Raw genomic sequence first — 13014 nt, forward strand, 5'->3', positions numbered from 1 at the left:
GCCAAACATAAGAACAATATAAACCCTATTCCTAATTGCCTATAAAGGAAGAATGCTAAGACAGTTTCAGATCCTTCACATAAGAACAAGCTTTCTCCTCCAAAGGCCAGCAGTTGAGTGCAAGCATCATTATATGATATGGAGAGTCTACCATACTGTCTGGAAGCACAACGGGGACTCCATCACAAGGAAGAAAATTCATTAACACTCAAAATTATGCAGCTAATGCTACACTGTACATATAATGATTTTATAGACAAGCTAATCCTTAGAGACAGTGACATCTTCCAAAAGGATAATCCGGGATTAAAATCCGAAGACAGTGAGTGCTGCTAATGACTTTATGAAGAGAGAGAGAGAGAGAGAGGACAGAGAGACTAGTTATTGTGAGGTGCATCCCTAGAACCTCCCAAACGGCAGGAGCATGTCAGGACTGGGTACCCTCGTTCCATTCTGGGGACAATGAGGCCTGACGTGCTCATAATAGGACCTTGGATGCACATTTACTGGAAAATTATGGGGTCTGGCTGATCTCTCCCAGTCTGATGTACCAGCATAACCAAACGGACCTGCTGGATGATGGTAATTATGTGGGGGAGCTCCACCTGCATGCCACAGGTGAGGATGCGATGGAGTTTGACCTGCTGGGAGCTGGGAATGCTGTGATGGAGTTGGACAAGGATACTTACTTTTCTTCCTCTTTTTTTGTCTCAACTTAAGCCGTCTGATAGTAGAAGCGGATGCAGTAATGGAGGGAGGGCCAGAGGTAGATGAGACAACAGGGGCAGTGGTGGAGGCAGTAGACTGCTGCTGCTTACATTTCTTCTGCAGTGATTCAGATTTAGTAGACGCTTCACGTTTGAGTTTAGATTCTTCAAGATCCTGCGGTTCCTTGGCTATTTGCTTCTCCAGCTGCAGGATTTGTTCTTCAACGGCCTTAACTGAGATTTGAGATTCAAGTTTGTACTGCAAAATACATTTTGTCACATCTCTTAGTTGAGATATCTGATTGTTTATGGCCCCAGCTATCTTTCTCGTCTTGCATGATATCTTGGCCTTATTCTTGATGTAGTTCAAATGATCCTTCAGCATGATTACAAGAGGGAACTTGTCAATCATCTCTACAGCATGGATTACTTTAATTGCCTCAAGCCGCTGATTCTTTTCAATAAGACTTCGGATATAATCTGTTGCAGTATATCAGAAGAATATAAGCTCAATATACTTGTCTGAGATGAGCAGAAAATGTAAATTGCCTATCACCACCACATATCACATATGATGTCGAAAAGTGTAGAAAGGAACTAGAAAACAATAATTTGTCAAAGAAATTCCTAATTTCATGAGGTGCACCAGAACATGACTGCCAGTACAGGATGCAAAGTGAAAATAACAATCAGGGAATCTATTTGCAAGCATTCTTGAAAAGTACAAGAACGCTTGTTACATACTATGAAATGAAATCTTTCAAATATACAGGAAATATATAGATTGCCAATGTTATTCATTGATAACTAGAAAGCTCATGCTGTAGATAATTCTTTCAAAAACAAAAAGTGTTCCCATCGTATGTGATGTATTTTCTACGCAATCAAGTGTTTCCTATATTTTCTAAAAATTTCTTACAATTTTTCTGAAGCAGTTTCCCTTGTGTAATTTCTATCATATTAAACTTACACTTGACTGCAACACTATGTTAGTGGTAAGACCGAATTATCAGCATCCTATGGTATTTATTTGGAATTTTTAAAGCTAAAATATCTACTTGATTTCTAAAATATATCTACAAAAAAGATAGAGAGAACCCAGTCACGCTCGTTTTTCTAAAGACAACAGTTCAGCCTCCAAAAGGAATAATGTTCAAAAAAGTGGTAAGACCAACAAATTAAAATGATAACAACAAGAAGAACGTGCTTCAAAATTGCTAAGGAATATCAATAGATCTTAACCCCAGTTAAAAGTGAAGACAGCTATGAGTTATGACTATGAAAAAAAACCAAAAATGCCAAAGCATGGTGCATGTAAATGTGTATTAAAAAAATTCAAAAAACAGCAAAAAAGTGGTATGAATATTTCATGAGACAGAAAAGAGGCGCTCACTTTCGGTCAAATCAGCCAACCCAATGACTTCACGTAAATTAGGGCCCATTTTAACCCAAAATCCAGCACCTAAGGGGCCAAGAAGCTCATTCCCATTGACAGAAGAGGCCAACCCATACGTAGCTAAAAAATGTAGAACACATACAACCTCCAATTGATCCTGTTTTAGCAAATTTTCTTTCCAGCTATTAGCAAATTTCAGGGCTTCTTCTTTCACATGGGGCTTAATCAGAGGAGAGAGTTTCCTTAACTGCTCCAACAATAAAATGCAACGCTCTTTAGAAACATCAAACTTAAAGCCCTCGCCCTTTACCACATCCAAAACAAGCTTAGCAGGATCTACTGAATGTTGAAGAGCGGCAGAAACTTTGTCACGTGTTAAATCGTCATTTTCTTTCTCACTAAGTATCAATCTCAAACCCTTTCCCTCCACGTCAACTGGAAAATAATTAGGCTCAGGTTCAGAAGTTGGGGATGAAAGAGTCAAAGTGCTGTCTGAACGTGAATTGCAGGGAGTTGGTTGCACAATCTTTAGATGGGAAGGATCTGCAAAGCACAAAAAAAAAGAAAAAAAAGAATCAATCATAATCAAATGAGGTTAGTAAGCAAATCACTAGATCTTTTTCATTTCAAGGAAAAAAAAGTCATAGTCAGGCCATGTTAGCAATTAAATTCCATGTACAAACATTTACACTAATTGCTAAGGGACTATGGAACAAAGGAATAGTCTGTCAAATCCTCGAAGTAGAATTACCACATGTATGATCATGCAATGGGATGATAAGGTGACTGCTTTCATTAGAAGGTGCAAAAACTAAGTCTTCTTGCAGGGTACAAGAAGTAAATTATACCTTGGCCAGTAGATAAGATTGTTGGTGGCAGGCAAGTTGGTTGAACTGAGGGAACAGAAGACACAGTACCGCCTATCAAATTCAGAGGATCTTCGTCTGTATCAACATTCCCAGGACAATTGCTACTGCTCTGATGCTGCAATGGAGCCTTGGACAGAGGGTCAGAGGCTGGACTAATTGTCTGGGAGGGGACAAGGGTGGAAGCTGATGTAGAGGCAACTGAAGGGGAAAAAAAGAGTGGTCAACTACAACTCAAATAAGCTTCCTGCCATGGGCATGGCGACATTCGTCACAAAGAACTCATAGTTTAAATAAATAAGATTAAAATCACCTAAACTGAATGGTCAAGGGCAAAAAGATTATCAGCATTGTAAACATTAATGTATGTTAAATATAGACCAAATATAGATGATCCGGAAGCATCCAAAAAAAAAAGCAGACAATATTGAAAATATATTTATACAAGACAAAAAATTAATTATGTCCTTTTATTTCTTAAGAAATATAACTACGCTAAACATACATTTAAAGCCAAAACCATGGAGAACTCAATATGCATTAGATTTCATGTTGTAAATCTTTTTAAGCATGTCAATACTAACTGACGTCAAAAGCCTTAAGTTGTTCCATGATCAAGTACCTAATTCATGGATAAGAGTTAATAAGTACTTGTAAGTATTAATAACATCATTCACATATATGCTGCTCACAACTGAAAATAAGAAAACTCACAACTGAAAATAAGAAAACCATCGATTTAAATGCACAGGCAGACATGCAACGTATATTTAACTAAATCTTATTCTCTTATTTACCAGGGATCTTATCAGTAAGTCCAAGGACACGCAGTAATTCAGGAGCCTGACTATGTTGAGAAACAATCTCCATATATGATAAGAGTTCATCAGAATCAAATGCAGAGGCCAACCCGTAAGAAGTCAAAAGCAGCAAAAATCCTAAAACCTGTGAAGAATGCTCCACATCCACCCTCATTTTGGTGATCCAATCAAATGCAAGTTGCATTGCTTCTTCCCTCAAGTTGGGTCTGATTGGAGGTGAAATTTCCATCAATTGCTCCAATAACAGAATGCAGCTCTGCATAACAACATTCCCTTCAAACTCTTTACCTTCCTTTTTTAAATGCGGAGGGTAAAACCCTTGCATTGCATCTAAAACAAGCTTTGCTGGGTTAGAAGACATCTGAAGAGCAACAAATACTTCACTCCGCATCACATCATGCTCCTTCCAGCGCTCGTTTAGAAATATCTGCAAGGCCTTTCCATCCATAGTGACATAAAAATGAAGATTGGCATCCATGGAACCATCTATGCTGTTCATATCCCTGTTACCAGGTTCAGGTGACTCAGCAAATTTTCTATTTATCGATTTAGATTCTCCAATTGGTTCCTCCTTCGCTTTAAATGCTTTACACCGCTTTTCAAATTGTTTCTCTTTCAATTCAAGGTCTTGACATCGCTCCTCAAATTGCTTCTCTTTTGATTCCAATTCTTTCAATCTCTTTTCATACTGCTGCTCCTTCTGTTCATGAACTCGGCTCCTCTCTTCAAATCTCTTTTGAATCAACCCAAACTCTCTCACTCTATCCTCAAATTCCTTCTCTTTGACCTCAAACTCTCCCATTCTCTCCTTCATATCACTCTCAATCCCCTTCATCTCCCCACATCGCTCCTCTATTGTTTTACTTATACCCTGAAGCCTCTCCTCCTTACCTCCAGTCTCTCCCAACTTCTCCTCAACCTCCATCATCGCCTTATCAACCTCTCTCGCCGACTCCTCCGTCCTCTCAATCTCTCTACTTCTCTCCTCAACATCTCTCCTCCGTTTCAAACCAAACTCCGTTTCTAAAACTTCAATCTGGCGAAATCTCTCCTCAACAGCCTCCTTAATCCGCTCGAGTTCTTTCTCTTTGGCTTCCACCTCTTGGAGGCGCAAATCGATTGATTCAAGAGCCACATTGAGAGAATCCTTGATCGTTTGAACTTCTCTGGCCCCAGACTCGATTGAGTCCCGAATTCGAACAAAGTGTTGTTCGAGATCCTTCCATTGAAGCGTGAAAAGAAGAACCGACGAGGCTTTGTTGTGGAGTTCATCGAGAGTCTCTCGGATGGAGTGTTGACTGAACTCGGCGTGTCTCAACTCCATTGAAACCGTTTCTTCTTCCATTGAATATTCTAATGAAGAAAAACCCTAACCAGTCAAAAGGAGAATCTCAATATATTTTAATGAAGAAAACCCTAACCCAGTCAAAAAGGAAAATCGGATTTGAAAGAATGTGAGTCTGTATCGGAGTTTTTGTTGTTTTTAAATAACCATAGTTAATTAGTAATATAACAAAATATTTAGCAATTTTTAATCTAAAAAATGTCAATAACGCTAGTAAAAATCGCGTCATTAACGTCTCTCTATTTGCCCTAATCGGAAGAGCAAGCATAAGGCATCCATTCATGAATTTTTGAGATCCCACCTCCCGAAGTGATTCTATCAATTCAATTTAACTACTGATCGAGGAGAGAAGCCCATTCCTTGTTGATTTTCTTCTTTAAACGAGCAGCCAGCGGAGATCGGGGGAACAAAGCTCTTCGATCAAGAGTAGTGGTGTGTTACTGGGTCCATACCTCAAGTTTTGTCCCCAGATTTGAACCGAAGACACACAGAGCTCGTTGATCCTAACCAATCACACACCTATTCACATGACAACAAAAGAATCTGCAAATACTACTAGTTCTGATTATGACTTTGACAAATTATGATTTCAACAAACTTCCTGCAGGAGAAAATCTGAAAGGGTGTTGTTAGAGAAACTCACCCTAACACTTATGATGTGACCACTTCAGCCCATGTGTATCAATGTATATACTTGTGTACATATTTTATGTGTGTACAATGCATAAAGTGTGGGGCCCCCATTTAGACCCACTCTAGCATCTATGATAGATACCTAAGAGTCACACCTCTTCAAAATTGTTGGAAAAATATCGGTCAATTTAATGATTAATTAATGAGAGTCATAAAATAATAATTGATGAGTATTAATCCGAATGCCGTCAGCGTGTGTTTACATTCACTCATTCAATTACGCCGCCCGAGTCGTATTAGTCGGCTCTACATAAAATTGGAGAGGAAGAAGTTTAAAATACAAAAAGGACATAGTTGTCATTAAAAAAGGACGTAGCTGGTATTTAGTAATTGTTGACGAGCTCCGCTTCGGGCGAACCATACCTTGTCGGAAGCGGAACGACGATAGAAATCACACACTATACCTTTTGGCGTAGACGTTCGATGGATTTTGGCCATCCGAGTTCGTTTAGGGCCTCATATTTATAGTCAAACCTCGAAGTTTACTTTTTCATATGTTTTATTTTATTATTGAATTTTATAAAAATCTTGGGTTTTTACCTAGCCTAGTGATAAGCATGCTCATTTCTTGTCTTGTCCTGTGTTATCTGTCTGAAGAGAATATATTTTCTGTTAAAGTTTGTAACTCTTTAGTTGCAGAGAATATATTCTCTGTAAAAGGGTGTAACTCTTTAGTTGAAGAGAATATATTCTCTGTAAAATGGTGTAACTATTTTTTGTAGAGAATATATTCTATGTAAAAGGATGTAACTCTTTTCTTTTTTCAGAGAATATATTATCTGTAAAAGGGTGTAACTCTTTTTTTGTAGAGAATATATTCTCTGTAAAAGGGTGTAACTCTTTAGTTTCATCAACAACTTCAAGGTTAAAACCATTAATCTATATATACATATATATGGTTGTTCTTGGCAATATACATATCAACAGAAGATATGAATTTAGATCAATTGAAGATTTGGGCCAATGATCTGCGATTGTCAAGTGGTTCAAGTGATCAGGTAAATATACGACTTTTTAATTGTTTTAGAAATTTTTTTTCATTAATTGCAGATGCTCAAGTGAATGTCTATTGTTTTCAGGATGATATTCTCGGACATGAAATAAAACAAAAGGACGAAAATTTGGACGAAAATGTTGATGAAAATGTGGACGAAAATGTGGAGGAATTTTTCACCGACATGGTATGATATTTAACTCAATTAATATATGTTTTATTATGTCAATTAGTAATAAAAAATTATTAATTTCTAACAATATTAATACAATTTTAGGTATTCAATTCGCGCCAATCTCTTATTGATTGGATTCAAAATACTGGACGCAGTGTAGGATATATCATTGTCATTAAAAGGTCAGAGGCTAGTCTAATCGAGAAGAGTCCTAGATTGGTGTTCCAATATGATCGCGATGGCATGTACAAAAGCAAGAAATCCTCCACGAAGGTTACAGGCACAAAAAAAATTGATTGTCCTTTCATATTGAAAGGGGTGAAAATGCGAATAAGTGATGACTAGATGGTAAGGGTGGTATGTGGAACACATAATCATGCCCCTGCAACATATATGGAGGGACATCCATACCCCGGTCGGCTCTCTGAATTTGAAACCTAGTTGATGGTACATCTATCTACGAAAAATGTGAAGCCACGAGATATTTTGACATCGCTGAAGAAGCAGAATCCGGACAACGTGTCTACCATTAAGACTGTATATAATGCATGCCAGAAATTTCAAACTGTAGAGAAAGCCGATAAAACCCAAATGCAAGTTGTCATGTCATTCCTACAATGTGAAGGATACAATTTCGAGAGTCGAACAAATGTTGTAACCAATGAGCTTGAAGATTTATTCTTCGCACATCCAGGATCATTAGAGCGATGGCGTGCATTCCCGCACATGTTATTGATAGACGCAACGTATAAAACAAACAGGTACAGGATGCCTCTTCTTGAGATTGTCGGCGTGACTGCAACTAATATGACATTTTGCATAGCATTCGTGTTCCTCCACTCAGTAAAAATGTTCAATTATACTTGGGCTTTAAGGTGTCTGTAGTCAACAATGGATGGATGCACTGGTCCATGAGTTATTATCACTGACAGAGAGTTGGCCTTGATGAATGCATCTGCCCAGGTATTTCCTGATGCTAAGAAATTACTTTGTAGATGGCACATCTATAGGAGTATTTTGAGCAAATGCAGGTCATCAATAACAGACAACAAAACTTGGAATGCATTCTACAAAATGTGGACTACGTTGCTGGAATCTGAAACTGTGAATGCGTAGGTGTGCAATTTGGCGGACCTTGAGGTAGTGTTACAAAACTTTCCAGGTATTATTAATTATCTTAAGGATGTATGGTTGATACCGTATAAGGAGATGTTTATATCCGCATGGACCGACAAATATATGCATTTTGGAAACCAAACAACTAATAGAGTCGAGTGTCAGCATGCTAAGTTGAAACGATGCTTGGAGTCATCACATTCAGATTTGGTGACATCATTGTCGTTTATTCATCAAGTCATCCAATCACAGGACATAGCAATCAAAGCGAGTATTGAGCAGAGCAAAACTATCGTCCAACATCAATTCAATATACCACACTTCCAGGAATTATGTGGTTTCATTTCACTCCACGCATTGCATATGATTTTGAAGGAATTTGAGCGATCTAAGAATGCCGGAGAAGTTTCCTACAAATGCGGAAGTCAACTTCGTATGAGCTATGGACTGCCATGTGCGCACGAGCAAGCAATATATTTGAATGATGGTCGTCCCATACCAATTGATTCCATAGATAATTTTTAGAGGAAACTTGACTTGTCACTGTATGTGTCTCTTAAAGACGATGACATCGATTGTGACGTCGATCTGCAAGTGTTCACGAGACAGTTTAAGCAGCAACCAAGGCATGGTAAATTCAGTTTTTTAAGGAAGTTGAGGGAGATAATCACACCATCAACAACTTTAATTCGTGAACCTGTTGTTAAGACAAACACTTGTAGACGCCCCTCCTCGAAGAAAAAATTTGCATCAAATACTCGTGCTAATCCGTCTGCATTAGTTTTCGTTGAGACTGATTCCCCTCATTTTCGGGAACTAAGCAGACACAGTTATTCGTTTGGAGGCCCCGACTCGAAGAGCGGGGAAGACATATTCACTCGTGCTAATACGACTACATTTGAGTTTGTTGAGCCAGATATTTTCCAATTTCAGGAACTAGCGAGACAAGGTTGCTCCTCTACTTACAACTACTCTGTAGATGCCTATGTTCATCAGTTTCCACCTATACTTCATCCTTACATTATGCATGTACAAGACATAAAACCTGATGAAAATTGTGGCTTTCGGGCGATAGCTAACCGTTTTGGTCTTCATGAAGATGCATGGGCAACTATCCGATATAACTTAATAGAAGAGTTGCACATATTCAGGACATAGTATGTTGCAATATTTGGCAGTGATGACCAATGGACTCGTGTTTACAACTCACTGAACTTCTTTGCATTAGATGGAGCAGCACCGATTAAGCATTGGATGACTATGCCAAACATGGGTCTCTTGATTGCTTCAAAGTTCAATGTGATATTACACGTTTTAAATGTTGCACAGAACTTCACGTATTTTCCACTTCGATCTACTCCACCACTGTCGTATCAACATGTTGCTATTGCTATCGGGTACAAAAATAATAATCACTACGTCTAGGTTGCATTGATAGAGGGTTACCCGATGCCTCCCATTATGCCTCAATGGGTTCACTTCGGTCATGATTGTGTAATTGCATGGGCTACCCCGTATGCGGAGCGAATTCATGCGTACATGTAGTATATGCGTCCTAGGTTTCCTTCTGAAACCATTGTGTTGGAAGATTAGAAATGTAACATGTGTTAATATGTTTGAATAAATTTGTTTTAAATATCCAAGACTTTTGTGTTATTTGATTTTAACTCATACAAAAAGGGAAAAATCAAAAATTCAATCGAATTCAACGAATTGTTGGGGCCTGTTTGGTTACAGTTTTTAAAACTGTTTTCTGTTTTTGAAAATTCAAATGGGATTGAAAATTCGTTTGGTTGGGTGTTTTTAGAAACTGTTTTGTAAAATTGAAAACTGTTTTTGGTTTTTAAAAACTAAAAAACCAAAACTGTTATTTGAAGTTTTGTAAAATTATTTTCTGTTTTCTCTTTCATCTTTCCTCTTTCTCCGTGCAAAATCCTCTATCAAATGAATTTTGTTTTCATCATTATTTCTTAAAATTGTTTTCAAAATCTAATCTTAAAATCAGTTTTTGAAAACAAAAAACCAAAACCATTTCCAAACTTACTCTTGATGTCCGCAAAAAGGGATTATAAGAAGGGAAAAATCCAAGACAAGGAACATGGGAGAGAGACATGGCTAGACTTGCCATCCCTCACTTGGCTGAAATAGCTTTTTCAGTCTTCTTTTTGCCATCGAGACATAGCCCTGAGTTTCTCCAAAATAACAAAACTATCATGTTATGTCCAAGAGATGCAGCCCAAAGGCCCCACACCCAAACCTACCTTGGGAATTGGCCCAGTTGGGAGACAAACCACAGTCTCAAAGCTATATCAAGGGTGTTGCTCTTAACACCCCCTATTTTACTTTATAAACCCCTATTAAAAACATGTCTTGTCTTATCACTTACAAAATGTTAGTTATCTGGTCCCCTACCAGTAGCTATCCCTCTGGCCGCCTCTACAAATATAGATATATTTCCGTTCAACCGTCGTTTCCGTTCCCCTGGCCGAAAGTTTTTGAACTTTTGTGTGGAAATTCTTGTGTTACTGCTACCCTATAATGATGCATCTATTTATAGTGTTCTTCCTTGGTTTTTTTTCCTTTCTTTTTCTTTGTGATATAGATGAGCTAGGTTGATATAATGTTGCGTCCAAGTGCATGGATGTTTATAATTTCAGACTATGGTACACTGCATTTGTATCATTGGTTTGTTCTTGTTATTAAAATGTCAGAGATTAGTGGATTCGGGAGGGAACACAAATTATTGTTACAATATGATCGTGATGACACTTACAATAGTAAGAAAACCTCCACAAGGTTAATTGGCACAAGAAAACGAGATTGTCCATTCAGAGTGAAAATGATGAAATTGAAGACAGCTGATGATTAGATGGTAAGAGTAGTATGTGGAGTGCATGACCATTCCGCGACATTATATATGGAGGGTCATTCATATGTCTCTTCTCAATCCGTTTCTCTCTCCTCTTTCTCTCTCCTCACTCCTATCTTTCTCTCTCCTCAATTTTTTTCTCTCCGCATCTCTCTCCAGCAACATCTATTCTTCCCAGATCATGAAATCAAGCAAAACAAAGTTAAATTTCTCCAATTTTTAATAACATTAATTTATTATTTTAATTAATTTATTGTTTTAAATATAATTAATCTATTGTTTTAAATGTAATTAATTTATTATTTTAAATAGAAGTAATTTATATGAATAGAATAAATAAAGGAAAGAGAAAGAAATATTATTTTAATACAGTAAAGAATATGATAGGTAATTTGATGCAGTGTTGGTTAGATAGAAAATCTATAAAATAAGGGAAAGTGACATTTTGTCTATATTTTAGGGAATCTGTTAAGGGAAACTGATACAAGTGCTCTTACATTGAATATTTAAGCCATCACATAAATCATCTATTTTTTAAAAATTAAGACAAAAACATCCCTTCATCTCCTATTTTGTCACATCAATAATTATTTTATTATTAAAATTAAAAAGGCAAACTATTTCTGAATGACCCATTTATATATATATATATATAAAAGTCTGTCTTGAAAAATTCAAGTAAATCCGGTTAATTAGTTAGTCAAATGTGAGTTGTACTTTCACTAGAGCTAGGCTACCTTTTTATGGAGTAGGGGGGTGAGAGAAGTAAAATGAAGGGTGAGAATAGTCCCGCCGCTATATCAATAATTGTAAAAGAGCATGTGTCTTGTAGCCTATACCTAGGGTGGGTTTAAATAGTAAGTAGGGTGGGTTTTTTTAGAAAAACCCAATCTGAAAATCAAAGAGGTTTTCGAGCTAATCAAGACTTTACAACAGGGTCGCATGGTGGAGAATTGAGAGGTAAGAAGAGGCTCAGTGGTAGGTCAGCTTTATACGCATCTTAAATGAATTCAATGAGCAGTAACCATGAAAAGTACCTCAGTTTTGTCTTTGACTTTCTTTAACCTCCTAAAGCCCTCAACAATTAACCTCCACCAGAGTCACAATGGTGGGGAATTGATGTGGACACAAGTGGCGTAGCTAGTTGAGGATCAGGGTGGGCATGTGCCGCACCTCAAAATTTTTTTTTAAAAAAAATATACATCGATAGAGGGCCAAAATTGTCAAAAAGAAAAGTGTCCCCTCAAATCTGAAAGAAAGACAAATTGTGAAAGACTCTAAACGCAAAGACAAAATGCGGAAGAAGCTATGAGCCATTCCCCACGTTCTTAAATCTCCTCACACAACAATCACAGGTAAGGCTATAGTATTTTGCATCAACAATTTTTATTTAGACCTATTGCCTTTGTCAAGTGATAGGTATGATAATACCTATTGTTTTTGGTAGAAATCTCCCCCTCTTAGGCTTCCTTTTGATAAATAATGAATGTGTTTATGTGTTGATTTGTACTTTGATAGGTTGATTGCGGATTGGAATGAAATGCGGCAGAAAAGGGGCTGAATTGGAGAAAATGTCCACCGACCTTTGTGTGTTCAAATGGTCATAACTTTCTTTACAGTTATTAGAATCGAGCGAAACAAAAGGAATTGGAAACTAGACATCTCAAGCTTTCCATAGACTTCAAAATCACTCAAATCAAAGGTCATATGGAGAAGTTATGGTCATTTGAAGTTTCTCAGGACATATCCAGAGATTTTGGTGAAAAAGTGTGCCTAGGCGAGGTGCACCTAGGCGTAGCATTTATGCACGCCTAGAATAATTCCATCCACCCAGTCCAGGGAGCATTGATTTGAAGAGAACCAGAAATATGAGGTTGCGCCTAGGCATGAATTCAACACGCCTAGGCGCAAAAAACAACTTTTGGGCCAGCTTTAATTCGCGATTTGCCATAGCCACAGGACACTTTTAACACTTCAAATAGACTTTCTGAAGAGCAAAAACAGAGGGGAAAAGGGATTCTTGGAGCTTGGA

General features: G+C 37.6%; 2 protein-coding genes across 2 annotated transcripts; one reads left to right on the forward strand and one right to left on the reverse strand.

Moving 5' to 3' along the window:
- Positions 1 to 178: 178 nt before the first annotated feature.
- On the reverse strand, positions 179 to 5216 carry LOC120008405 (FRIGIDA-like protein 5). Its single transcript, XM_038858706.1, has 4 exons — positions 3767 to 5216; positions 2952 to 3170; positions 2101 to 2646; positions 179 to 1187 (listed from the first exon to the last, which is right to left on the reverse strand). The coding sequence occupies exons 1-4, from the start codon at positions 5133 to 5135 to the stop codon at positions 400 to 402; spliced, it is 2922 nt and encodes a 973-aa protein (XP_038714634.1). The 5' UTR covers positions 5136 to 5216; the 3' UTR covers positions 179 to 399.
- A 2225-nt stretch (positions 5217 to 7441) lies between these two features.
- Positions 7442 to 10982, forward strand: LOC120008789. The gene is made up of 7 exons (XM_038859160.1): positions 7442 to 7872; positions 7930 to 7960; positions 8114 to 8567; positions 8676 to 9249; positions 9292 to 9412; positions 10510 to 10632; positions 10725 to 10982. Exons 1-7 carry the CDS (start codon positions 7442 to 7444, stop codon positions 10980 to 10982), a joined length of 1992 nt encoding a protein of 663 aa, XP_038715088.1.
- Positions 10983 to 13014: the final 2032 nt, after the last annotated feature.

Source organism: Tripterygium wilfordii, chromosome 11 (assembly GCF_013401445.1).
Source record: "Tripterygium wilfordii isolate XIE 37 chromosome 11, ASM1340144v1, whole genome shotgun sequence".
NCBI classification, from domain to species: Eukaryota; Viridiplantae; Streptophyta; class Magnoliopsida; order Celastrales; family Celastraceae; genus Tripterygium; species Tripterygium wilfordii.

What these genes read in the sequence shown, in the direction of transcription:
- LOC120008405 (XM_038858706.1), bottom strand. Translation starts at nt 5,135, where the DNA reads ATGGAAGAAGAAACGGTTTCAATGGAGTTGAGACACGCCGAGTTCAGT. An exon ending in ACTTACTGATAAGATCCCTG is followed by an intron (nt 3,171 to 3,766) that starts GTAAATAAGAGA and finishes TTTCCCCTTCAG; the next exon opens with TTGCCTCTACATCAGCTTCC. An exon ending in GTTGGCTGATTTGACCGAAA is followed by an intron (nt 1,188 to 2,100) that starts GTGAGCGCCTCT and finishes ATACTGCAACAG; the next exon opens with ATTATATCCGAAGTCTTATT.
- LOC120008789 (XM_038859160.1), top strand. Translation starts at nt 7,442, where the DNA reads ATGGTACATCTATCTACGAAAAATGTGAAGCCACGAGATATTTTGACA. An exon ending in TATGAGCTATGGACTGCCAT is followed by an intron (nt 8,568 to 8,675) that starts GTGCGCACGAGC and finishes TGTCTCTTAAAG; the next exon opens with ACGATGACATCGATTGTGAC. An exon ending in ACTTTTGTGTGGAAATTCTT is followed by an intron (nt 10,633 to 10,724) that starts GTGTTACTGCTA and finishes TAGATGAGCTAG; the next exon opens with GTTGATATAATGTTGCGTCC.